General features: G+C 36.4%; 1 protein-coding gene across 10 annotated transcripts in view; it reads right to left on the bottom strand.

The window, feature by feature from the left end:
* NTNG1 (netrin G1) overlaps positions 1-27471 on the bottom strand; it is a 146919-nt gene that overhangs the window by 29689 nt on the left and 89759 nt on the right. For 3 of the 10 annotated variants that reach the window (XM_072343207.1, XM_072343203.1, XM_072343205.1), the window contains exons 4-6: positions 26145-26317; positions 16928-16954; positions 432-599 (exon numbers count right to left, since the gene is read on the bottom strand). In XM_072343207.1, coding sequence (XP_072199308.1) covers positions 432-599; positions 16928-16954; positions 26145-26317 — 368 coding nt within the window. Of the gene's footprint in view, positions 1-431; positions 600-5694; positions 5755-7660; positions 7727-16927; positions 16955-26144; positions 26318-27471 lie in introns of all 10 variants that reach the window. The other 7 variants (XM_072343208.1, XM_072343211.1, XM_072343212.1 and 4 more) reach the window with 3 other exon arrangements.

The raw sequence follows: 27471 nt of genomic DNA, 5'->3' as shown, positions 1-27471 counted from the left end.
GGTTAACAAACACCAAGCCCTATTTTCTGTTCATGTACCTGACAACTTTTGTAGATCTTCTGCAAGTGTTCATGAATGTACTAACAATTTTGAAAGTTAGACTAGGAACAGGGATTTATGACCCAAAAGCTTCCATTTTCACACATGTACAGCTCCCTGCTGCAGGCCAACACAGTCAGATTCTCGGGGCTTCCTGGGAGAGTCTTCCCAGGGCTCTTAGCCAAGGGATTTCATCATCATGCTCAGATCCAAAATACTTCCTTGGGGCTACAATGAAAACTAAAGCAACAAGATGGAAAGTCTACACAGATGTTCTTATCCATTGAAAAAGCTCATTCTGGCTCAACTAGCAATTAAGCAGCAGCAGTCCCTAGCAGCTGCCAGTAGCTGAAAAGGCACAGAAGAAAAGCCACAGTTACCCCGGGACTGACCTATGCACACATTTTCATCGTCCAGCTCTGCAGAAGCATTTCTGAAGTAGCCCAGCCTGCATAACTCACAGTGCTGACCTCTAGTGTTGTGCTTACAGCTCACGCAAATGACCGTATTGAGCAGCTCGATGTAACTGCACCGGTTGGAGTGCCCGAAGCATTCACAGTCTTTCAAGGAAGAACAGAAATGTATACAAAATGTATACAGCAGCAGAGTAATAGCACATTACATGCTCAGTAAAAATGAACTATGAGAAGAAGTATGAATGAATGGCACATACATGTTAATCAATGTAACATGGACAACAGCAGATGTTTATCTGCAATGGAAGTGAGGCTTGTTTCAGGCAGATTAGTGTGACTGACCATGGCATGACATCAAAGGCTGGCTGCTATTGGCAGACCTGATGGAACTGAAGCATTTGCAGTTGTAAACCTTTCAGGAGTACTGGAGGCTCGGTTTCTGCTGATAGAAATGCATGCCTCTTTTGCATATTTGAAATGAATATAAATCAAGACACAGGAAAACCTTCCTCATATTAAAAATACTGCATACAGAGGACAAAACTGTCAAACTTCAACACATTTAAATCTACAAAAGCTTTGTTCTGACATAAGTGGTGAGCATTCTAAACTAGTACTGAATTCAGCTCAGCGTACTGTAACTGGCCGCCACCTTGGGAAGGGACTATTTTACTTAAAGACCGAATAAATCTCGAGTTGAAAATTTTGGTGAGAACCTCCTAAAACAACTGAAATAGAGGAAAAAAAGAAGGAAGAGAAGTATTATTTAAGAACCATTTCTGGCGCATTTCTAAGGTAAGTGTTAACCCAGTTTTAGTTCAGACGTGAGGAGCAACTGGGTCAGAAAAGAGCTTGAAAACTCTGAAATGTGTACTGTAACCTATGTTACATATAGAATGCTACTGCCTCAGTATTTAATCACGAGCAATATGTGGTTTTATTCAGACAAAAGGAAATTAGGAAAGTATCAATATCATTACAAGGCACAGCTGCGGTGTGTGTAGAAATCTTGTGTAGGTCTGATTGCTCAGCTCTGAGTCTGAGCTCAGAATAAGTGCAGGAAAGGTTATTCAGATGATCAGAGACATAGAGGCTATTTAAAAAGTGAAGACTATGATAATTTGATAAGTCTAGTCCAGGAAATAGAAGCTGGCGTATCGCCAGGCTATAAATACATCAAGAAGATGGTCTATTATCATAAGTGAGTATCTGTGCTAACGGACAACACTGGCACAAGACCAAAGGCATAATAACTGGCCATTGAGACACTTCAGCTGTAAACTAGGAGATAGTATCTAGCCATTAGGGCACTGAGGTTCTCAAACACCCTTCCAATTTGTAGCAACACCACCGATGCTTTAGAGATGTAGTTTATTAAATTAGCAAAAGAGACTATGGTATGTTTCTGTGCAGTAATGGAACACTGGATGCAGTGATGTGGAAATACTTTGAGGGCTTGAGGTTAACTTAACCTATAATTAGACAGTTGCAGCAGAGGGTGTAAAATGATTATTTTTTATATATGTGGCAGGGACCAGGTCCCTGTGACTTTTCTGAGGTGCACTGCTGATTGTGCTGGGCACATAATGAGTCCACAAGTTGTTGGGGTAGTGTGTCTTAAACAATGTGTATGCCTGTTTATTAAGAAACTGCTATACCAGTCTGTGCGTTATGCATGCAATATGTGTATACTTCTTTTGCTATTTGTCTGATCTAGCGGCCTGTAAATAGATTATATATTTTCTTTTACCTACAGCACTTAGTTTAACATACATATCCATCTTTAGAACTGCCTTTCTGCTGCCAGGAAACGTTATTTCAATTTACATATATATATATTCAGTTAACATATGTACATTCCCATTTTCTTTTATATAAAGCTGGTGAAGTAATGCTCACAGTTCATGTTAGCCTGATAATTTTGTTCCTTGTAACTGCTGTGCAGTAAAAGACTTGGTGTAATAGTTTCAGTATGCTACCAGTAAACATAATTTGTCATATTCTATGATTCTTTGATAATCAAATCGGGAGGAAAAGTGTTAAAGTTTCTCTATTGCAACTGGTCAGTGAGATTCAGCATCTCAGCCAGCTGTCCAGCTGCATTTCTCCCCTAGCTTATCTGTCTTACCTGAGTAAAAACTGCCCTTGTGAGGTAGAGGTAGATGCAACAGGTCTAATAGTGGAAGCTAGCACTATCAAATAGGACCACAGTCAAAACTGATACAATGGTAAATTTTAGTGTGTTAAATTTATAAAATAAGAAAGAGTGTTTGGAGAAAAGCAACGTGATCATTTTGAATCTCAAGACTAAGAAGCAATTCTGTAATTTCTGCTTTGACATAGCACCTGTCTTCTGCCCCATCACACAGCTTGTTTTGGTGAGAAGATACTGTGCTGATCTGTTTGTCAGTCTTGTGGCTAAACATAAATCATGCTGCAGGTGAATTCAGAGGAAGCAGTAACAGGCAGCAAAATAATAGTGCGTTGTTATGTTACAAGACTATGAGGCAAAATACTGATAGTAAATCAGACTATGCTACCTCATCTTTTGTTTTTAAAATAGTAGAATACTTTGTGAATGAATAACTGCACTATTTCCTCTCTGAAATTGATATGACCTTCAGCAATACTACACATAATTGGCTATTACAAAAACGCACAAAAAAATTGCTGCACAAAAAATAATTCACTGCTATAGCAAAGCTTTCTCCAATTTATGATCTGAAGAAGAATCTAATGATTTTGAAAGGCTCAGTTTGATGTACAAATAGACTCTTAAAAAAGACTCTGAAGGCCCACTCAAGTTCCAATGCATTTTGTCAATTTTTAGGGTGTGTAATTAGACCAATTCTCTCGACCTGTGATAGAATGAAATGGTTTAAACATCACCAGAGGAAGTTCAGATTGGATATTAGGAAAAAGTTTTTCACTGAGAGAGGGTTAGGCAGTGGAACAAGTACCTCTGAAAAGTCCCAAGCTTATTGGTGTTCAAGAAATATTTTGACAGCTTTCTAAGATAAATGGTTTAAGTCTTAGGTTGCCCTGTGTATAGTCAGGAGTTGAACTCTGATTCTTGTGGGTCCCTTTCAACACAGGTGATTATATGGTTATTGTGGGTACTGCTCTTTTGTGCTGAAAACCACTAGGGCTGTTGGTCTTAACACTGTTAAATGCCAGATGGTAACCAATTATTCCTAGTTATTGCTTTTCTTCCATTTTGCTAATGCAATCAAATGAACTTATTTTGCTTGTTGCTATTGGCCTATTTAGTGAATCGTTTATAGTTTTTCCAGGCTTATATATATGTTTAAAAAAAAAAAAAAAAAAAAAAAGCTGTGTAAAGGGTTACATAAAGTGCTTTCCTGAGCTACTCAGACATAACAACTAGAATTGCGTTAAGCATCATGGCATCTGATTACCTAATACCTGTCAATGCCGTATGGCTCTTATAGATTATAATGTTATTCCCCCCCTACCAGTGCACAAAGACCAGAAAGTACAACTTAAGTTTTTTAAGCATATGTCTCTGGTTAGCAGACCAGTAACTTTCACATGTTGGAGAAGCCATGCAATTGCTGAAAGAAGTGGAGGAAAAGTACCAAAATCAGGCTGAAAACGGTTTAACAAGATTGAAATGCCATGAACTTACACTGCTACAAAATGCTGCTTTCAATTCCTAACACTTTATGTCAGGAAAGGCACAGATAAACTAGAGGCAGTTTAAAGCTGTGTAACAATAAGGAATAAATGAACTGGAAAGTGAAACCTCAAAGAAGTAGTAAAGCTAGCTGGGTGTGTTCAGTGCTAAGGAGAAAGGGAGAAGAAAGAGCCAGGTTAGATTTGATAATTATCTTTGGATGATTCAGGAATTCCTTTCCAACTCACAGAAGAACTGACTGTATGAGCCTTTAAAGATGATTTTCAGTGCAGTGATTCTGATGTGACAATCCTGATCCTACTGCATAAAGCGTAAAATTAAATACTGAAAGATGCTCATGTAAAGGTTGAGTATGTCTTCCTATAAAATCAGTACCCTGTTGCCTCCCCTCTGATATAATGCTGCACATTTACATCTTCGAGATGTTATACTGTTGTGCTATTAGTCAGGACTGAGTTCAACTCAGGCTTCAGCTGGGACCAGTCAAACATGAAACATCATCACATGAAACAATGGTAGACACACAGGGAAGGGAAGCACAGTTTTAAAATAGAAATTGATAATGCACGAGACAGCAATCAGTGTCATTTTCCAATTAAAATCACAGAAAAGTATTTCAAGAAAAGTACATTGGGAAATCATTAAATCCTTTTTTTCTTTTTCATTGTCCGGTAACTCTGGTTTCCTCCTCTGTACTCTAGCAGAAGACAAGCAAAGGAGATTTTCTTGTGACCTTAGAAATGACCTGCTTCAAAACATATAGTTATCATAATCTCATCGAATGGGTCAAACTGAGTTCAAACATTTGCTGATATCTCCAGTCCTTAGTGATGTGTGTTTTGTAAATAGGGAGATGCTCACAAATAGCTACAGAAAGACAAGACATGTTTATATGTACTCTTTATAGATAAATAGATGAAGAAAACCAATGAAAATATCTCAGAGCTCAGACAGATTGATAAATATGCAAATCAAATAGGTTGCCTGTATGCCACTGAGATAACATTGGCATCCTTCATTATGCCCACATAATGCCATTATTTTGATAAAACGCTGAAACATCAGTAGAAAAAATAATGCCTATACTTTCAATTTGCACACTGTTACAATAAAATGAAGATGTAAGACACACTTACAATGCATTAGAAGACATAACTACATATTCAATTCCATGGCACTTACAGATACTTCTTGATGATATGGACAATTGACTTTTTAATGTATTGTTTCCCCTCAACTAACCTTTTTCTTTCCATTTTTACAATTTATGCAGATGAGTGAGGAAAGAAAATCTCTAAAAATCATTTTGTTTCTAGGTAACAATCTGAATATTCTAATATTTCATTAGCTCAAAATCAAGCGTTACATCACCTTAGACGTCAGCAGTGACTGTGTAAAAAGAATTACTATTTTTTCTGTGTATGTCTTATGTTTATGTGACTGAATGTTTCTGTTGTCAATGAAGATGCCTCACCAGTATAGCTGATGGGTTCACTTCACAGATATTCCAGATTCATACAGTGCAATGTTTTCACGACACATAGCACTATGAAATCACTGTATGAATCCAAGAATTCCTACCTCTCTTGTGGTTTGCAACTTGAACAGAAGAAACAGTTGTCATAGATAATTTGGGAGCAACTGGATAGGTAATAAAATGAACAGCAAATTAGAAAAGATTTCATATAGGAATAAATCAAAAGAGTAAAATAAACTTCTTTATTTTGTTTCTGTACCATTTTAAATTAACTTTACAAATGGCTACTCTTTTATAGGAAACCATGAAACTTACTGAAAATGTATTATAGACTACCAACTATTAAGTCATTTGAGCTGTAATATCCAAGACACAGGGGAAGTAATTCACATCTGCACACTGGTGATTTTTTGCTAGATGTTATATGATAACTTCTACAATTCGTGATCAAAGGCTATAAGGCAACCAGTATGCCCTACAAAGGGTTTTATGAAATATACTCTGGACTATCAGCATAAAGAAAGAAAACATGATAAAATAATATTAGATATAATTTTGAAATCATTCTCAGTGCACACTATAATTAACAGGTATTTAATTTCCAGTAAATATATAATGCTGTAACAATGTACTGCAAGCATATGATCTAAATAGAAATGTTTTTAAGTTTTTGTGTTTGTTGTTTCATAACAAAATATCAAAAATAATTCTAGTAAAGCTGGCTCTTATTTACTGGGAAAGAAACAATGAGTAATCTTGTGCTGCTCAAGATGTACTGTGCAGTGAAGTTAGGTCTTAGATTACAAGTAGTATGAATGATTAACCTATGATGTGTTGTGAATAAGGCAGACTAATCCTTAGAGCAGAGGAGTAGACGTCAACCTGTATTTTGTTTTGTTTGTTTAAAGAACATATGCAAAAACTTGGAAAATAGAAATTGGGCTTAATTAAATTATTGGAATACTGTCATATTATCAGGGATACTTAGTTCAAAATGTATGCGAATAATACAAACTAAAGTATGTTGCTAATCCTTATAGAGAGCACAGATGAACTGTGATTTTCTTTTCTTTTTTTTTTTTTTTTAAGTGTAGAGCATGTAGAAGCTTACACCTATAACACATTAAGTTTTATACATACATGAGTACATCTCCATCTGGTCACTGTAATCAATGGATAGAGCTGCAGCCATTCTAAGATACTTTCCCAACAGAATCCTTTTGTTTGTTTGTTTGTTTGCTTGTTAGTTTAGTTGAATGGCTATTTTCTATATCAATTAATTTCTTTCTCCATCGGTATGTGAATTGTCAGAGCAAGCTGCTGGCCAAATTTCTGCAGGGTTTTCTTGGGAGTGAATGGTTATCATGGCAGTAAATAAGGATAAAAAAGAAGGACCATTATATTTTTACACTGAATGATTGTTATGGAATGTGTAGCAGAGCTGAATAAATCTTCAAATAACAAAGAATATTGCTTTTACATTATTACTCATCTAAAGAAGTCATTCTGTCACTTTCAGTACTAATCATCATGACAAAGTCTGTGAGTAATTTTTTTGTGTGGAATTTGAATTGCAGAGAACAGTCTATTCTGCAGAGACCATGCTTGCAGGCTGAATGGCATACAAGCTGAGAATTCCCAGCTTGCTTGGGAAAAGAAAGTGCAAACAAAATATAAATAAGTGCGCTTAAAGAAAACAATTGCAATCTTTCTCACTCAAAAAATCTGAAACTTGTTCATAATACAGACTGTGCTGTTTATACAAGTCATACCATATTATTTAGGGGCTTCCGTACAACTTTACGTGTGTCAGTACTTATAACCTGTGTGTCTACATTTGCAGATTTTACGTATCATTGTGCATGATCTAATTGTTGAAAGATGCCCAATTCAGTTAAGGTTTCTTTGATGTTGAACTCTATAGATAATTTCTCACAGAATATCATTACTCAGCACTAGAAAAAAAAAATGAGTTGCATTACCATTGTTACTATTTTTGCTGCCATGTTGGGGGCTCTTTGAAAGAAATTTGGGAAATTTTACACCACTAGGAATTTTACAGCATCCTACCTTGGTTTGGTTTAGAAACCTCAAGAGAAGAAATATTCGGCCATATCCTATCAAACTTTGGAGGATCTGCATGCATCAGGAAAAATCAGGTTTTGTTATTTGCATCTGTGATATTGTTCTAAACAGGCAAGCATGTGGACAAAGACATAGATTACAAACATCCATTACTGAACTATTCTAGGTTGCACTTGAACAGTACATGACTCCACACTGAACAAGAAAACAAGCAATTGATGACTCCCAAAACACCAAATGGACATAAAATACTGTGCGTAACAGTTTATCTTCAATGGTTCATAATATCATTGTTCATTGTGAGAAGATATTCAAGACCAACGTATGTGGTTCTAACACATAGAACAAAATAGAAGCATATTCTTTTCATCTGCACTGTAGAGATAAAATGAGAATATCAGACAAATATAGATTTCTTACCAAAGACAAATATCTTACCATTGCATCCTGTTTTAGGACCTTTTGAGTGAAACACATTTCTGATAACAGAAGACATATATTTTCCAGTACAGTGGACCTTTTCTTTGCTCTCACATTTTTTGTGTGCTGTATTTATTTTGTTTCACATCTAATATTTCACAGCTAGATTATTTTTTTGTAAAAATCCAAAATGTCTAAGTATCTCAAGGGCTCTAGAGTCATGTCGCCTACATATAGAGGCATTTTGTCTCTCATGAAGGCATAAGATATGTGTCTTTAGAGCTTCATTTCCTACAGTCAATATGTTCTAGTGCTGAGGTAGGGTGGAATGATTACACTTAATGGTGCTGGCTGCTGGAGCTAAGAGCAAGTAAGGAGATGAGCTAGTGGTAGAAGGGGAGAAAACTTTTCTTTGGACCCTGATGTGGGACATGGTCTTTTATATTCTGTTTCATTTTGTTTTATTTCTGTTCTTTTTGATCATTGACAGCTCCCATCTGCCTAGCTTTGGACACCAGATTCGGACATTTTTATCTTCTGTGAGTACTGCAGCTGTTTCTTTTCTGAGCCTGAATAGAATTTTCCTTTATGGTCACATCAGCCTACACAGCAGTGTTATAAATGGTGAGAGGGGAATTTATTTTTGCATACAAGGAATTCAGTTGTGTGGTATGTAGATTGCTGTTGTCACGTCTCTTTGGTATAAAGGATCTAGGCTGATAGGTCTTTTTGAAGATAGTGTGTTTCACCGGTATATCAGTTTTAATGGAAGACTTAGCGAGAGGTGAAGAGAAAAACACTGGGGCTTCAACCGCCTGATCCAGTAGGAGGATGTGATTTTTTACTACTGCATCTTCAGACCAATTTGTCAAAGGTGAAAGGAAAATGGCTGGGTGTGAATGCATGTCCCACAAGTTTTCCTGTGAAGTGAACAATTTAAGGAAAGGCTTGTACTGTGCTGTTTACTGTTAGATAGTCTTTCGAAATTGAATCAGTTAATATTTGATCTAAATATATTATCGCATCATTCTTGAATTTTTTTTTGTTTTTTGTTTTGTCCTTATTAGTAAACATAATGCAAGTAAGGAAAACTGAGCTGATTTGGTAGTCTTAAGTCTTGATTGAAAACAACCTGCCTCTGCTAATCAGATCCACCAATTCACACACATAGGAAGTGCAAACACAGTAGTCAGTGCACAACAAAAGCTATCTAAATTCCATACTTGAGGTGGCATGATAACCCTAGCACACTATTTGACTATAATTCTATGCATCTGCAACCACCTTCTACCTCCTGAAACACTCATTGAGTTGTTATGGTAAAAAAGTTTGAAATACATAAAAATAAATTATTTGGACTGTGAATTCACTGGTTAAGTTTCAGGAATGCTCAGATTTGGCTTTAAAGCTTGAATGGACTGAAAATTGGAGAATATGTATGAAAATCAGGAGCTAGAAAGGAAAAACAATCTTTATTGATTACATTTTCTAAAATAACTTAGGTAGCACCAGAAATAAAAGTAACAGTTTCAAAGCTTTGTAATGCCTTCAGAAATACCTGTTACTTAATCAACTGTAGATCCTATATATGAAATCATATCAACTCTTATTCTGATAGTGATTTCCTCAAGGAATATCTAGTCTTGTCCAAATAAAATCATTACTTGTGTGACAGAAAATCAGTGTTATGTGTTTCTAAGTAATCCTATAAATTCTATAGATCCATGATTCTTTTTGCAAACTGCCTTGAAATGGAGACTGTGACTTGCTGAAATAATGAAAACTTCCCTGACCTTTTAAATTAGACTATATTGAGCCCTGTTTCTTAATGGGCATACAAAACAGATGAGCATATGTACTGTGCCTAAGGATTAACAATTAAGAGTAATTATTACTAGTTATTAGCACTAATTGTAACCACCTTAGAAGGGCCTTTCTACTCTGTGCTCATAGCAAGGTCAACTTCAAATGTTGTTATTCAAGGTTGTATCAAGTTGAAATCATCTGCTGTCTTTAGTAGCTCTGGGCTGCTTGGTAGTGTGGTTAATGCACCAGGAGACAATTCTTCTTTTACTCACATTTAAATACATATATATAGATTTGCTAAGGAGAAGGTTTTTTTTTTCTTATGTCCATACTCAGGGAATGTATTATCACCAAGATTACACATTTTCTGATAAAGGTCTTTTCACTTATCTTTCTAGCTCCCTCCTCCCCTCCTTGAATATGACATTAAATGCTTTATCTAAAAACATATGTGGGACTTCCAAGTCAGAGAATATCAGCTGTCATTCCCACAAGTATGTTGGAGCGGATGAGTCATCCTTTGAACAGACATCAGTAACAATCATTTAGAAGCTAGTTATTCTTTTACTGCAACTTGTGAAAATATCTCTAGCCCTAAGTGATCACCACAAAACATTTTCTTTTTACAGAGAAGTTTACTAGATAAACTATGCTATTCCAGAATATTTTGTTTGCATGATCTCTTCTGTAATTGAAGCCTTATTTTCCTGAATAATTAATGTTAATATTCTAGAAGAAACATTGGAGAAATCTAGGATACTACTCTGCTATTTAGTGTTTGATGGGAGGTATTCTAGGTAAACAAAGCTACAGAAATGTGAAAAAGTGCTTCTAAAAATAGATTTTTAGTGCATTGTTTAAAAGTAAGGGGCGTTGTAGGCACCTTAAATAGTAAAGGTATGTGAGATATGTGAATGAGCTGAAAATCAAGACATGAAGTTTTAAATTCGCATTGGAAATTTCTGCTTTTTTTGTTCCTTTTGTTTGAAAGCCAACTCTTGAAAAAAAAATAATTTATGGAGAAAGGAAAAGCTGATGATTGCAGATATATTATATATATATGATCATTTCCTCTGGCCATTCCCTTCCACCTTCCCTCAATGTTTTGGGTATAAATATATTAAATAAAGAAAATGTATTTCAAGTATTCCCTGGAATTGCAATCTATACCTCATGCCACATCGTGGCTTTGATTTAGGGAAATAACAGAAATGAAGCAAGTCATTTCAGCCTAATTCCAGCCAGACAGCTGCACATGAAAAAACTTGTCATTTTGTTGGCAGAAATTAATCGTCTCTTTGTTTGTTTCTCACTTCAACTGAGTACTGAGCTGGCAGTAAAATTAAAATGCACTTCCACTGACAGGGACTATCCTTCCTTAGGGATGCTGACCAAGGGCAGGTGATGGAGCACGTGAAGACTACACTGCTGCCTGGGCATCGGCACTTCGTATACTTTATTCTCCTAAAATGTTTAAGCTGACTTGTCCAGAAACAGTATGTTTATTGATTTACTGTGAGTAATTTTTAGCAGCTCATAAGTAATGCTCACTCTAAGGTTAGACAAAGAGAACTTGTGTTTCCTACTGTCATTACTTATTCACATTATAAAGAATTGTAGTGAGGGAGAGTAGTTATGTTTAAGTTTAGTCTCTTAAATCTTTGGCTTAAAACACATAAGAGTACTTAGAAAAAAAAATCAAGTTTAGTGATTCCAGTAGAAATTGTTGAAAACTGGCCTAGCCACTGCCTATTTTAAACAATGAGTAGCTGAGAGTAAAGATGACTTCATCCAGAAAATCGGCATCTTCTGAGCACAGTGGTAGATGTATGACAGTGGTTTTAGGTTTAAAATTAAAGAAAAAAAGATTGAGAATAATTAAAAATAACATTTGTATCAGATCAGTGGCAACAGAGATTTTTTAACTGCTGGCATAATTGAATGTTCAGATCAGACGATATACCGTCACTTCTTGCAAAGGTAATGTGATGATTATTACATTGTTTCTAGGTCTGCTTGAAGCCACAATAACGTACCTCATGAAAAAAAAGCTTTTTTTTTTTTTTTTTTTTTTTTTTTGTTTTTTTTTTTTTTTTTTTTTTTTTTTTTTTTTTTTTGTTTTTAAATCATGCACTGATCTTATTAAGTCTTAAATTCTGGGCCAATTTTAGGCAATCTTTTTGGAGCAATGTAGGAAGTTTCATACCTGTTCCTTTGAAGAAAGGAGAATTCTGCATAAATGTGAAGATGTGGTTGTTTTTATGGCAGCTCCTCAGCCATAACATCTTTTACAACTGTTGGAATAATTTAAATGCAATTAGTTCTCTATGCATCCAGTTATTTCAGAGTAAAAGAAAACGATCTTTTCAGAGGCTTTAAAAATCCAGTGATTCAGTTCTGGAAAGTTTTGGAGCTGCTCTCAGAAAAAAAAAATCCACTGCTTTTAACTAAGGTAAAATACAGTTATTCTCACACTAATGAGGTTGGAAGGACTATTCTTCAATTGTAAGTATTTGTAGCATTTGTAAAAATATCTGAAATATTATTATTGTTGTTATTATTATTGTTTGTTCTGCTTTTATCCTACAGCGGTGCTGGAATTCACTGGTAGACTGAGAATACTGTACTGTCAATCGCAACTGATGAAGAACAGTAAACCAAAACCCATTTAAAAAAAAATCAGAATGCTGATTTCAAGATTCGTTCTTCTTTATACTCCAAGGACTGACGTTAATCAGAATTACTGATTGGAATTAATCCTAGGTGATGATGATACTTCAGGATGAAGAATGAGAAACAATTCAGAACTGGCACTGGCCACTTCTACTGGGTTGGAGAGAATGGCTCTTCTTATCTGTTAAAATTGGTGGATCTGGCAAATCAAGCAAAACTAAACCAAAAACTCTCCCAAATTCCAGCCCAGCCATTTATCAGTGCTTCCTTGAGGAGTACGTTATTATATTATCACTCCACACAGAGAGGGATTCTGTTCAGCACTGTTATGTAGAAGAACAATGGTGTTCTCATGAATCCTACCAGGTAAGTAAACTCACAATTTCTTTGACTTAGAAAGTTCAATTTACTTTCAGATCTGGTACTCAAATGAAAGCCACAAAGGCTATACATATATATATATATATATATATTTATATACATATGTATATATATATATATATATATATATATATATATTTCAGCTTTGTAAAGTTTTAATATAGAAAGCCTAAGTGTTAAACTTGAAAAATTCTCTGCTCTTAGAGTTATTAGAGCAACTGTGGGAAAACAAATACTGTCTTTCTGTAGTTGCTTATTCAGATAAGGTGACTGCCTTAGACCAGGTCTCTGATTAACAGAATTATTTAATAAAAAGTCAGATTTCCTTAAAACTGAATCGAAATCGGAATATTTTGCTAACATATCCAAAACAACACAATTACAATCTTAAAACTGTTTAAAAGATTTTGAAGGAGATAAACATCTTCATGATCTCTTAACCATTCAATTCTCTCTGTAAAACTTGCTCTCAACTAACTACAAATAAATACAACCCAGTTATGCATATTTAAATCCTACATACAAAATCTAGTCCAGAGTTGGCACTGTAATAACTTTGGTTATTACCCCACTATAAGTTTAGTGAGAGAAGTTCTTGACTGGTGCAAGGGGATGTAATCAGGTTCAAAACACTTCCAGTGTGGTTTTAAAAAAATAAGATTTCTAGTATTTGCTCTCACAACTTTATAATATTTATATTTCTCACTTCAAAATGTCACAATAAATATTTAAAACAAACAAAGTTACTCTCATCCAAACACTGTTTTAAATGCAGGAAGATATCCACCAGATCTTTCAAGGTTAAGAAACCAATAAAAATAAGAATGCCCATTCAAGGTTTATTTCATTCTGTTTTATACTGATTATCATTCCAAAAAAAGCTCTCTTAATTTGAAACTGGCTGTAAAGAATAACAAAAATATAGAGAACAAAGCAGAAAATACCATTTGAATATCTTGATTCCACCTTGCACTTGGGCACACGGTCTGTCTCTAAACTCTGACTCATTTGCCACCAGCAGGTTTTAAGGTGATAATCACCCACACAGAGCTATTTGCACATCAGGTCTATCTTATCCTGTATCTAATTATACCCTTTATAACAAACTGTTTAGCATAATTAGCGGTGTTATGCTTTACAGGAATAAAGATAGAAGTTATAGGTTAGAAGATTCAGGTTTTTGAAGGCATACGTGTACAAACTAGTTATTTTTGTATGTGGTCACAATAACAAATATTGTGATGCATTGGTCTATGTAAAATTATACAATAAGCAAGTAATGTAATGCAGTTTTCATAATGTTCAAGTATTATATGCAAGTACCGCTAATCATAAATTTTACATCTATGAAATGGTTTTGGGACTCATTAATTGCTAATGCTCTCACCAAATATCTTTGCAGATATGGTTGAAAAATGCTGAAAGGGACAGCGTTGGAATCAAGAATGCTGGAAGTGACTGAAAACCTATTATTCAAGTGATAGACAGCAGCAGGTACAAATGACCTTAATGGGAAAGCTCGGATTTATTTATTTACTTTCTAGATGATCAGAAAGGATGTTTACTTAATGACCACTCTTTCTTTGTACTCAAACTAATGATAAACTGCTTCAACACAAGATGATTGAATTATAAAAGAAATAATTATGTGTATATGTGCACACAGTAAAATACATCTTAGTTTTCTTTGGGGATACTTTCATTGGGGTCATCAGAGTGTTTAATGAACACTGGTTGCAGTGGCACCTGATTTCTTTGCTGGCACATTGGTTTACTTTTGTTCCCTCCCTTCTGTCCCATTCTAATGTACCTGAAAAAGCTTGAAGAACGCAAAATGCAGTACCCCCACAGGTAGTGTTTGCTGTCAGGCAAAATAAAATCCAAATGGTATCTCCTGAGAAAAAACTCCTGTCCCCAGCTGGGGAGGAACCCTGCTGATTTGAACACAAGCATAGCATAGACAAAAGAAGTAATAATGCAGAATCCATTAAAGCAGCCACAACTACTGAATCTTTTTCAGTCTTATGTATTAATTGTAATTCTGTTAAATTCTCTTAGAGACAAGAATATAATTATGGGTTCTACCCTTGTTTAACTGATAATTCTGCTGGTTCTGTTCTATAGTAAAGATGGTCAGAACATTGTGCAAGTAGAGCTATTTTTCCTCTGAGCTATTTAAGAAGAAAAGCAAGAAAAACAAAACAAAACAAAAACTCCAAGATATTTACAGCACATTTAAGATAAAGCATAAGCTTGCACTAATTTTTCAATTTCTTATAGAATGTTAAACAGATTTTTCTCCATTTTTAATAGATAAGCAGTACTATTGAACCCAGTGTAGAACACAAAGAGGTCAACATTGCATCCTTTCAGGTCACCATTGCTTTAAAGGTATTTGAGTTTCCCTATTAAGTTTTCAAAGGCCAACATCTGCTGATGCTCAGGAATGGTAGATGTGGTGACAAGGGTTGTATGAAGCGTGAAGTGAAAACACAAGTATATAGTCCATGCAACACAGCACTAAGAAAACACAGCACAACCATGCTTCAAAGACCTATTTTCCCACTCATCCCACATCTGTTATTAATGTCAGGATACTTCTGATAGCACCAATATAAGCTTACTCTTCTCTTCCATGTAGTTCTATTTTTTTTAGGTTTCCTGTTATTTATTTATTTATTGTGTTATAAAATAGACGTGTAAACACATGGTTTTCAAATAGCATATCACTATCCATTTCCAGTCATGAAAACGTCAAAGGAGATACTGAAGCAGGAAAATTACATTATTCAAATTGAAGGCTTTCAGTTCCAGGTTATTGTCATTGATGCTGCTTCAATATTTAAAGCTACAAAACAGATGCCATGGCATTCAGCTGTTAACACTGTCCTTATTTACGAGGAGGCTAGTTTTGATGATATTTAGCTTGCTGCCTAGAGTTTAACAAATCAGTGCTATTCATGAGCTTCCACAAACTGAGCTGATTTATAAATTGGCAGACCTGACTATGCATCATAAGAAGTGAGGCAGTTTTATCCAAATTATTAGAAGCTTTTCAGCTGGATATCAGGTATGGCAAATTGTATTTTACTATGGTGATATTTTATCATTGTGATAGTCCTGCATCTCATAGAAGTTGCATCTAAGGTTTCTGCAAAGCTGAGGCTGTGGGGAATATTCTTTCAGTCAGCCACAGCATGATAGATTTCTAGCCCTGCACTCTATTTGTAAGCAGCTGACATGCCTTGACTGCGTGCACTTGTCTGCTGTGGAACTCAGCTGAGGCACAGAGCTCAGTTACTATGTTCTTCCTTTGTTTAAGTGTTCTGACATGATTAATCTGCTACTTACTTGATACGCTTGTTCTTCACATTATAACATTATGATTTTATCATAGTTTTGGTGTGATATTTTGAAGCTTCATATGCATACAGAAAAGCAGGATTATTTTTTACGAGGAGCGCAGTTCTTTTTGTTCTGTGCAGAAAAGCCCAGTTCAAAGGCCACTGGTGGTAATGCAAAGATTTAAAGAGATACACTGCATTTACTAAGCCGCTGCGCAAAAATTAGAAGTATTTTTGAAATCTTCTATTCTCTCTTTGAATTTACACACAAGCAGATGAAAATTAATAGTCCTACACTTCCTTGTTATTAGTAAACAGTTTTACAAAATGCACTCAAGAAATATTTCCTGTGGAAGTTTTAATTCTCTCCATCGTTTTTACAGCACTCATCTTTCATCTGCTGACAAGAATGCACCTGAAAATCTGTGCTTGAAGGCAGATGTGTTGTCAGGAGTGACAATCTCTCTGACCATATAATACAGTTACATGTTAATGTAATTCAGTACATAACCCCTTCACTGTAGAGCACATTTCAGATAAGCATCATCTGCAACAGAGAGGGATGTTGGGAAACTAGATCCAAGAAGCTGAATGAAAATGCAAAACAATACTGTGTCTTTTTACTTACTACCAATACTGGAAATACTGGGTATACCTGTAGAGAAAGAAAACAATAAAAAGACATTGTTAGCTGTTTACTGTAGTTGGCAGCGCTATTACATCTAAAAAAAAGTCTCCTCATTTTCAGAATATTGTATCAATAAATAGTTCCAAGCAATTGCCAGCATTTATCCAGCCCTTTCTAAATGCAGAGTCTTTAGATTTTTCAGTATGAGACTGTGGGGACCACTAAAATGTATTGACAGATGGGTATTTCTGGGACCCATACCAGATCTCTAAACTTCATGAATTTGTTCAGAGCAGTTTTGTATTTGAACTATCCAGCCATTAGGTTTAATGCTCTAGAAAAAAATGTAACTCATGCATGTATTATGTAGATCTAGGGAAAAAATGAACCAAAGGATAGATGTATTGCTAACTGCTTTGGCCAGCTGCTTAAATCAGTTGATAGCTTCTGTTGCGTTGACTGTACATAGCTATTTTTTTCATCCTTTACCTGATGGTTACCTAAATTAAGTTAAGGAAAAGGAATATAATTGAGCAAAACAATCTAATGCATTAGGTTTGCCATATTGACTAAGCCTCTCATTGATTTCTTTTCCTGCTTTCATTTCAGTTTCTGAGATTAACTAATGCAGGGAAACCATTCCAGAGGCAGGTGAGATTTACCAGAAGAGGTGGGGCTGCTGAGGAGTAAAGCTTCTCCGCTAAATTAGCAACGTGGAATCTCCAGTTGCCTGATGCTGTTCTGACACGTAGCTTGTGGTCATGTCTGCTCTTGACTGGTGCTCTTTTTCATGTCCAAAACTGTGGACACAAAATCTTTTCTGAAATGCCATTTTCTTCATATTAAGTGGTATTGATTATAGGACTATTGCTAGTTTCCAGCATTAAACTGCAGATCAGTGATTAAATTCTGAATATTTGCATCCTCTCAGTTAAATACAGTTTTCTTACTGTAAGTTCTATTAACTTTAATAACATGTGTTTTACTGCAGAGACCTTGTTCTTCATTAAACATCTGCTATACTACTTTCAAAATCCATCTTGAATTTCTGTCTTACTCAGAGTTCTTATGGGCTACTCTCCAATGAAGCAAGCTGGAGTGAAGGAATGTTTTCGTGATAAATCACATTCAATGTAAGTATGGTGGTAGAATCAATTAGGGATCATTCCTAAATTCTAGCTCAGCAAGGAGAAAGCTGAAGTAATTATGTGTACAGAATGGTGGCCTTAAACAGGTACGGCAATGCTGGAGCATGTGCCAGAAAGGCTGCCCTACTTTCACATCATATGTGGGAACCGGGACCTGCAGAGGGCCAGGCCCTGCACTCAGAGAAGCCCTTCTGAATGAAACTTTCACTCAGACATCATTACCAAATGTTATTTTTTGCTGAGATTAATACATATTTGTATGTATATACTTAAATAACACAGTTAAGTATTAAAAGCTAAATAAGAATATGATCGTAATAGAACATATTTTTTGTTCTAAACGTTATAAAAAGAACTTAGTTCACTATGTACCTTTAAATTAAAATAGGTTAATGTAAGAGAACTTCTATCCCCTTGCCTTAAAAGTAAAAAAGGCAGTCCATTTTCCAATTTTTTTTCCTCAAAGTTTCAATAGAAGTTTGTTTCCTTTTCTTGCAAGTCATTATAGATGTTTTAAATTAGCAGTGTTCATTTTCCTTTATACACTGATGGAAACTGCAAAAGTATTAGATAAAGTACAGATCCTGTGTTCTCACACTCACACTTCCACTGTGAAACTGTATTTGTATTTCTTTCGGTATACTCCCCCACCTCAAACCTCCTTTCTCTCCTACACACACACACAAATATCCTTTCCTTTCTGTCCTTAACAGATTGTAGCAAAGGGAGAGGCTTTCCTGCAAGTCTGATCTTCTCTTTTTATTCTATTTCACAAATTCATAGTGATAAATGCTTCCTGGGCAGAGAATAATGAGAATATAAAAACCTGCTTGCTTGAAGGGCTCCAAATTAAACTTGCAAAGTTGTCTTCTGGTTCTGTTTGAAAAGCTCTTTTGCTCTTTCCATAGTTTCTATATTTGTGTGATATTTGTAATACCAGTTACCCTACGTGTGGTGACCGTGTTGAGAGCGTTCTACTTCATACCCTTTCTGCTAAAGAGAGTGAGAATGGCACTTCTGGGTTTGTCTAGAAAAGAGGTGATTGCGTAGGGCCGTGAGACAGGATCTATTAACACTCCTTAAAAGCTAAAGTGCAGATATGATGGGAAATATATTCTTAGTAGTGGTGCTCGGGGAAGATCTGGACTTGCATGTTGAGACCAGCTCTGGCACAGCAGAGCTTATTGAGGTGCAGCAGGTGCTCCTATCACCAGCCCTGAGTTGTGCATACAGGCCATGTTGGGGTTGCGATATGGTGGGTAGGCAGCTGCTGGGAGCTGGGCAGAATGCTGTCCCTTGGCATGGTGGGTGCCCATCAGCCTTGTGGCAAGATAGATCAACCATGCACAACTCTTTTCCGCTAAATTAATAAAATTAAGTGACTGCATATACAAATATTGAGTCGTTAAATCAAAGCAATGTTCAGCCTAAGTTCTTCCACTTGGAATCACTGGGATGGTCATGCATTGTAATGGGGGGTCTTGTACTTATGAAAGAATCAGGGTAGCTCCTGCCCCCCAAATGGTGAACACAGCAGAAGTATCTGATCCTAGTTACTATTTTTGACTTGACTTGAGCGTGGTGGTTTGATATACTGCATGTTAGCTACAAGTGCGTCTAAATATGCACACATTGCATGAGAGAAAAAATCTAGTGCTTTCCTTGCATATGGTCTTCTGCATCTGCCTTGTAATCTTGTTTCCCATTATCAGGAAATAAGTTGTTTTAGTGACTAGATACTGTGTAGCTGACTATTGTGAATGGAGAAAAAAACTCCAGAAATTGCATGCTTGCAAAGGAAGCAGGTTTTAGACTTCTTGTACAGACTGTGTCAGTATGGAATGCATAACACAAAGGAATGGCATCAAGCTTTCAGTGAGAAGGGCCATGCTGCAGCTTGCAGTCTCAGAGCAGGCCATATGCTGCAGCACCTCTTATTGCCCTGACCATCAATGTGTTTGCATGCTTCCTGCCAGCAGAGGAGGTAATGCAATCAGGCTGTGTGTCCTCCTGGGCTCAGAGCGCATTTGGGATGGAGGAATTATTCTGGCAACTCAATCTTGGCTACTGTCTTTCTCTTGGGCTTCTCTGCCTTTGATATCACTAGGCTGGATGTGTTCCTGCCATATGACGGGGAGTCAGGGACGGGCTCCTGCTGCTATCAGAGCACTATACCTGTCTTGCAGCTCACATATTCAGGAAGCCAGTGACACCCAGAATTATCCAGGTGATGTGAACACAGCCTAGAGACTGAGAATTTAGACTGCCTCTTATGAAGGTATGAGAAGCTACAAGAACAGATAATGCAATGCAATTTTGGACTCTTTAATTGCTGATGAAAGTTGTGTGAGATCTTTTCTGACAAAAGAGATTTCCTTATAATTGCACTCTACATATCATAATTTGACTGAGAGGTGCAAAATATAGAGCTGAATCCCATAGCAAAGAGTCAGAGCTGGCCTGCCACATCTGATCTGTTTTGCTGAGACAGATGTGCTGCAGCATGACAGAACTCCTCGCAGAGACTTTTCCCCTTTCTAAATTCTCCACTGAGGCGTGATCACAACATCAGATCATCAGTATCAATTTTAGAAGTTCTGAATTCTATAGTAATTTAAAGTTCTGAGAAGCTGGAGAAACCTAGTATCTCATAATGCCTTCATCAAAGCAAACGATTACTATGATCAGAGAAGTAAACTTTTCGTGTACTGTCAATTTGTGTACAGGCAAAGGACGACACACTGTGAAAGACATAATTCATAGGAAGTTTTGCATGTGTTTTGTCGTTAAAGCCTTAGAACTCCCACTACTGTTAATTTTGCAGTTACTCATTCTGTAAAGATTGTAAAGATTATCAGAATTGGAACTGGAAAGCTCCTGCATGTTGCGTCAGAGAATGGGACCCTTAGAAAATGAGACTGTATCTATGATGTGAGCCTGACTTGAAAAGATAATTGACTGCATGATCTTTTCAGGCACAGGGATTCCTGCTACACGGATTCCTCAGTAACAAGCCTGCCATCACACAACCTCCTCAACAATTTAATTTATGCAGGTCCTTCAAGATGGCTTTGTGTCATCAAATATTCATGGGGAAAAAAACGAACACAGATGAGGGTAATCAGTGCAATACTTTAAGTACCATTACTTTTAGCCAGAACTGTTTCTGTGGCAGCTGTGCTGCAGTGATGCCTCATAAGTCTTTTCCTGTTCAGGGAGGATTAGGGCTGTGCTGCTGAGACAGAGGCTGTTCTGTCAGAGGGGAACCTGCTGCAGAAGAAATTCTGTTAACTGATTGAAACTATCTGCCTAACTGCTGACTGCAAAATCCACCAGTGTTCCTTGTGTCCTGGTCAATCCTTTGTTTTCATGTCGAACTATGAATTAGCAAAGTCAGGTAGCAGCTGGGAGGCATTTTTTAGCTGAGTGTCAAGCATTTCTGGTACAGGTTATTGGCTGTGGAGGACTGACAAAAAAGCAAGCAGGCTTTGATGGATGGGAGCCCAGCACAGTCTCGGACAGCTCTGTTTGACGGAGCAAAGAACATAAGTGCCAGAGATGATCTAAACAACAGAAGGAAGAAAAGGGCTGGTGCTGTCAGACACATATGACTGCTGAGAGAAAAGCTATCTTGTAATACCAAGTACAGAGAAATTCAATAAGTTCACTTTGAGTGTCGAAACATATTGCAGAACAAACTATTTGCAGAATGTGGCAGCACAAGGGAATAAATGTAATCACAAAATAGTCAATAAGGTAGAGTGAAAATATAAAATAGATGCTATGCAATAGTACCGGTATACAGCAAAGAATTTGATGTCTCTAACAAAGCAGGGAAAAATGCTTTGCATTCTCCTAAAAAAAATTACATTCAATAAAAACAAGAAGGATACGGGTTATCAGCTCTATATCAAGGTTTAGATTATGAGTGGAATATAGCCTAGAATGCTCTTGTGTTTCATGGTCTGTAGCTTGAATAGGTATGAGCAAGCCTCATTGGCTACCAAAATGGCAGAATCAGGACAGTGGAAACTATGTCAATTCCTGTTTGGAAAGATTTTGAAACATTCCTTAGGCTTCTTGTTGAATTGAAACAAATTCCCTCATATCAGAGAATGTCCAGAGAAATCTTTATTTTCATTTATACACTTACATTTTAACTGTATCTTCTTTCAGCACTCATACAAAACAAAAGTGCTACAAATCCATTCTAAATGAAAAATATTTTGTCTTAGATGGAGAAGGTAGATTCTGAAAATTGGAAGGGAGGAAAAGAATCAAAGGACACAGCTGTAATGAAGGATCAATTATTGTATCCCTGAGGAATATAAGTACCATACCAAGGAAGGTTTAGAGCAAAGCCAGAGAAGTAAGTTAATTCTACCAACGTGTTTGCCAAAATGTTCACAGAATGAATGGCTAACTAAGGAGAGTATGGCGTTAGGGCTATGTTGATTGTCACCTGATGGAGATGATGAAACAAACTCAACAGTGTAAGTGAAATTACATTGGCCCTGCAGAGAGATTATAGAATAATGCAAAAATTCATATGCTACAACTCATGCTGGGTAAGAGAAACTTATTTAGTTCTTATTAGTGCATAGGAACTGATTCAAGAAGCAGGGCAACAAACTTGTTATATTGAACTTTCAGAGAGAGCAGATTAAAAAATAGGAAGCTAGTTAAAAGGAAACAAAAAAGAACAACCAAACAAATGTAATGCAGACAAGAGAGACGTGTAAAAATCTATGAGAGACTCAGAATAATTACATACAACCAATCAATATATATATTGTAAAAATGAACTTCACTAAAAACATAAAAAAACCTACCCAAATGGCAAAATAAAGAAGTCTTTAGAAAGATGCCCTTAAGAAGAGTAAGTTAGGTTAATAGAGAAAGATAGGAAAAAATGCATAAAAATCTGTCAAGCTAAATATAACCAACAGTGCTTGGAGAATCAACTTGCTACAGACTTTAATACGTTCTTTTTTTAAATAAACACATCACAAGCAGAAGGCTTCACAGAGAGATGATTGGGTAGATAGATGATGCTAAATACAAAATACTAAATGAATTGTTTGCATTGATGTTCACAACAAAGGTTAGAGAGATTCTCACAAACTGGGGAATTTGTAAAAGTCTGCCATCACCAGAAGTTGTTTTAGAAGATGAAAGTAATATCAAGCAATAAGAATTGCCATATGGTTGTATTCGCTGGAAAAGCGTTTTAAAGGAACTCAAATATGACATTTCTGAACGAATAACTGTAACATATAACCTGTCACTTATGTCAGCCTTGATGCCAGAAGAAATGTTGTCAGTGTGATACCAGTTCTTCTTAAAAAGGACTTAAGGGCTGATCCATGTAATAACAAAATACAAAGCAGACACTTTTTTTATGCCACTGTGAGAGATCCATGTTACGCTCATATCTAGAATATGATATGCAGTTTTAGCCTTACCGATTGAAAACAATGTCACCACAGAGCCAGAAGAGAGCAGGAATGGCACAGGTAAGTGGATGTGGCATTGCTTTTATATATGACAAGATTAAATAGCTTAGGATTCCTTATTTGGGAAACAGATTGGAGAAGTGGACATGCCAAGTCCATAAAATAATAAATAGAATAACAAATAAATATGGTTGCATTATTCCATTTCTTTCTGAGGGGATAAAGGCTTAAACAAATAAAAACACTAAAAGCAAACAAAAGGAAACAGTTTTCACTCATTGGGTCTTTAAAATGTGTTGCTGTAAGAAGCTACTGAGATGGAATTTGTGACAGCTGTCTCTCTCTCTTCTGCATCTAGATCCTGTGTAGGAGGCTCCAGCACAGAAAGCATCTTTACTGCTCTGGACTGGAAAGACCAACACAGAATCCTTCTACATTCATCTACTTCTTTCAGTTTTCTATCAACGCTTCTGGTGAGCATTGCTGAAGTCAAGATTTGAGGTTTGGTGAAACACTGGTCAGCCCAAATAAGGTTAGATTTTCACATTGCTTTAGCAGTAACAACAATAGTAATAATGATAGTATTATTAAACAGAAAATTCTTCCTTTTATTTGCAACAGTTTTTGATTTTGATGAAATAGAGAATCTGATGGCACTCAGTGTTTAAAGTTGTCTCACCAAGCATCAGCAACCTTTCACTGTGTGCTAGTTCCAGTGTTTCTTCTGGTATATGCTCAACTCATTTAGAATGATGTCACTGACATAACAAACTGTAGAAAGATCCCCATTTTTACTTTCAGATGTATTTTGTCCCCAGTTCAGTTGATTACTGGGGGTAGCAACTGCATGATATATGTATGTGTGTGTATATAGATGTGTATGTTTTTATATATATGATATGTATATGTGCCGGTACATGTGTATGCAGACAAATGCATATATAAATAAAATCAAGCTGGTAAATCTCACCAGTTTTGTCCAAACAAAACTTTAAAGTACTAATTCTGAGAGCAGCTCTCCCTTTTTATAATTTGGAAAAAGTGAATTCTTTTACAGAATGTTTTTTGCTTGCTTTTTGAAGGTTCCTTTTTCTGCTTAGTAGGAACTTTATCATAATTTCATACCCCCACACTTCACGGTTTGTTACTTGGGCTATTACTCTCACATTTAACTTGATAAGGTCCCGCTTCCTGTGATACTCATTTTTGAGTCTTGATTCCTCACAGCTGCTGCTTTGAAGTCTTAGATAACATTCTGAGCACTGCACATTTCTCCTGATTTTAAACTTCCATTCAATGCATTACATAGCTTTGTTTCTCTTACATAACTTTTCAGTAAATTGTTATACTCTAATATTCTAGAAATAAATGTTTTGCTTTTAATCAGAGTAAAACTCCGAACTTCTTTCTTCAAAGAAGCTAGTAAGTTCTGTCAAAAGGTTTGGTGATTTATTCTCATCTTCTTTAATCCTTTCTTCAAAGGAATGTAAGTCTGTTACTCAGGAGGAATTTGAATCATTGTGTATTTCACACATGCATGAAAAAAAAAACTGATGCTTTGCAACCTCTCTTTCAGTACCATGCTTTGTTTGACCTTATCCTCTCCAGGACTAGGAAAGGTAGTTGCAAGTACCTTCCTCTGGATGATATTCAAGCATTTTAGAATGGTATACATGAAATGGTGAGTACGCAAGTTGCTGAAATGTGTTAATTTGAAATGGGCAGAGATAAAAATGCAGTTTTTGCTCACACGTTTCCTCTTAGACATCAGCAAGATTGAATGTGAATCTGGATTACAGGTTGACATCAGGTACAAAGTTCCTTTATCAGCCTTTGGATATAGTTAAGAGAAAGGCTTTTAAAAATTTTCTTAAATGGATGAAAAATCAGTAATGATCTCATCTGATAAATTGTGTTGCAGTTGTTTTGAGTCCAGAGGCAATAAAAGTGTATGAGAGGAAAGCTGAGGGAGCCACAGTTGGAGCACTGTGACAGACATTCCCACTGGCTTCCCTCTCCTACATGTGCTTTTTCATGTGAAGGGTATGATTCTTTTTTGGTTCCTTAGGCCTTTCTGTGCAGTATAAAAGAATATTGTCCGTGGATACAAGCGTAACAACTGTTTATGTGGGTTGACAATGACAGGGCAAAGGGGAATGGTTTTAAACTAAGGGGGAGGCGTAGGTTAGATATTAGGAGGACATTTTACACCCAGAGGGTGGTGACACATTGGAACAGGTTGCCTAAGGAGGCTGTGGGCACCGCATACCTGGAGGCATTCAAGGCCAGGCTGGATATGGCTCTGGGCAGCTTGTCTGGTGGCTGGCAACCCTGCCCATGGCAGGGGGGTTGAAACTGGATGATCTTTGAGTATTTTTCAGCCCAAGGCATTCTATGATTCTATGCAGTTCTCATGAAAAATATTTACAAGCATGTAGAATCACAGATGATGAGATGATGCACACTTACAATGAATGTGCATTTAGCCATGTTAAATTATGTGCGTTAAGTCATAAGAAAGAACAAACTTTTCCCAGTGCTAATCTTCCTTCATAGTTGCGATATGGGCAGAATTCTAATAACGGAATATCCTTATTTTGCAGAATTACTTACAGATATTAGCAGTGCCCTTAGGTATTGGCAGATAAGAACCAGGGCTCCATGGTCGGCCCTGATAATTCTTCTTGCATTTTCCACAGTCTGGGCCAGTTGTGTTGTGCTCACATTCACAAAGTAGTCTTTTGTTTTCTTCTTTACAGCCGGTAGCATGAAGGTTGCACTTACACCTATATTTAAAAGGCAAAAATAAAAGAAGTAGGATATTATTTAAAGGTGTACTTAAGTTTGGCTTATATTTTTTTGAAAAGCTTATCCTATGGCAATCACTCTTTCTCAGTGTGTTGTGACTGTGTTTTAGCAAGTATTGCAAGATATTGCTCAAAGAACATGTTATATTATCATCAACTCACACAGATCTATCAAGATAAACTGCTCTAATTTCACCAAGGTTCCAAGATGCTGAATCTTTTCTCATTTCCACTAACTTAACTCCACTGAGATCAACTAAATTATTTGTAATTTTCATACAGCTAGGTCTACAGTCTTGCAAAAAATTCAAGGGTTGCTTGGTACACACAGGGACAAAATAAGTTATTTGTGTCCTTAGGGAGTCTGGCCTGAATTAAGATCTGAATAGGCCATGGACATCTGAGAAAGCAGATTTCAATTACATATCCTCTACAACAGCCCACTTCGGGAGAAAGGAACCTTGAGAAACGTAAGCTCAGTTCAGTAATGTTTTACCATTCCTGTCCAGCAAGTGCTGTCTTGCTCAATAAGCAATTCTTTTCCCCCCATGCTTTAATTTGATATAATTATAGTAGCTGAAGGTCACAGGAAATACTGTTTCCCGAGTTTAATTTAGGAAATAGTACCAAAACAAACTTGGAGAAAAAAATCATTACATAAATCAGATTCAGCATCTGTTACCTGAACAATTGTATTTCCCTTAATTCCTCTCTCTGCCTGAAAGTAGGATTCTTACAGAATGGGAAAACAATTTCATAAACATTTATTTTTACTTTTTGTTTTTTCCACCCCTTTCTTATAAATGTGGGAAATGGCTAAAATCTGTTTCTGTTTGGAGCTGGAGAGAAAACCAGTATTTAATGACTCTAGTTGTTTGTTTTCATAATGATTCCATGTCTAGAGATTTAAAGGGTTCTCCTGTGGGTATTTGTCACCTGTTCCATACACTGACCAATAATTAGAGCAAAACAACACATGGAATGGCCAACTGCAAATTAACAGCTGTCAAGCTGACTTCCATTTGGAAGGAATATGACCTGAAGCAACTGGCCACATACATATATATCCTCAGGGTAAAACAAACTTGCAGTTGTCATAAGTGGCTGCTGGAGAGAATCCACAAGAATTTGTA

This window comes from Excalfactoria chinensis, chromosome 8, assembly GCF_039878825.1.
Source record: "Excalfactoria chinensis isolate bCotChi1 chromosome 8, bCotChi1.hap2, whole genome shotgun sequence".
NCBI classification, from domain to species: domain Eukaryota; kingdom Metazoa; phylum Chordata; class Aves; order Galliformes; family Phasianidae; genus Excalfactoria; species Excalfactoria chinensis.
This window is presented reverse-complemented; position numbering and strand designations above follow the sequence as displayed.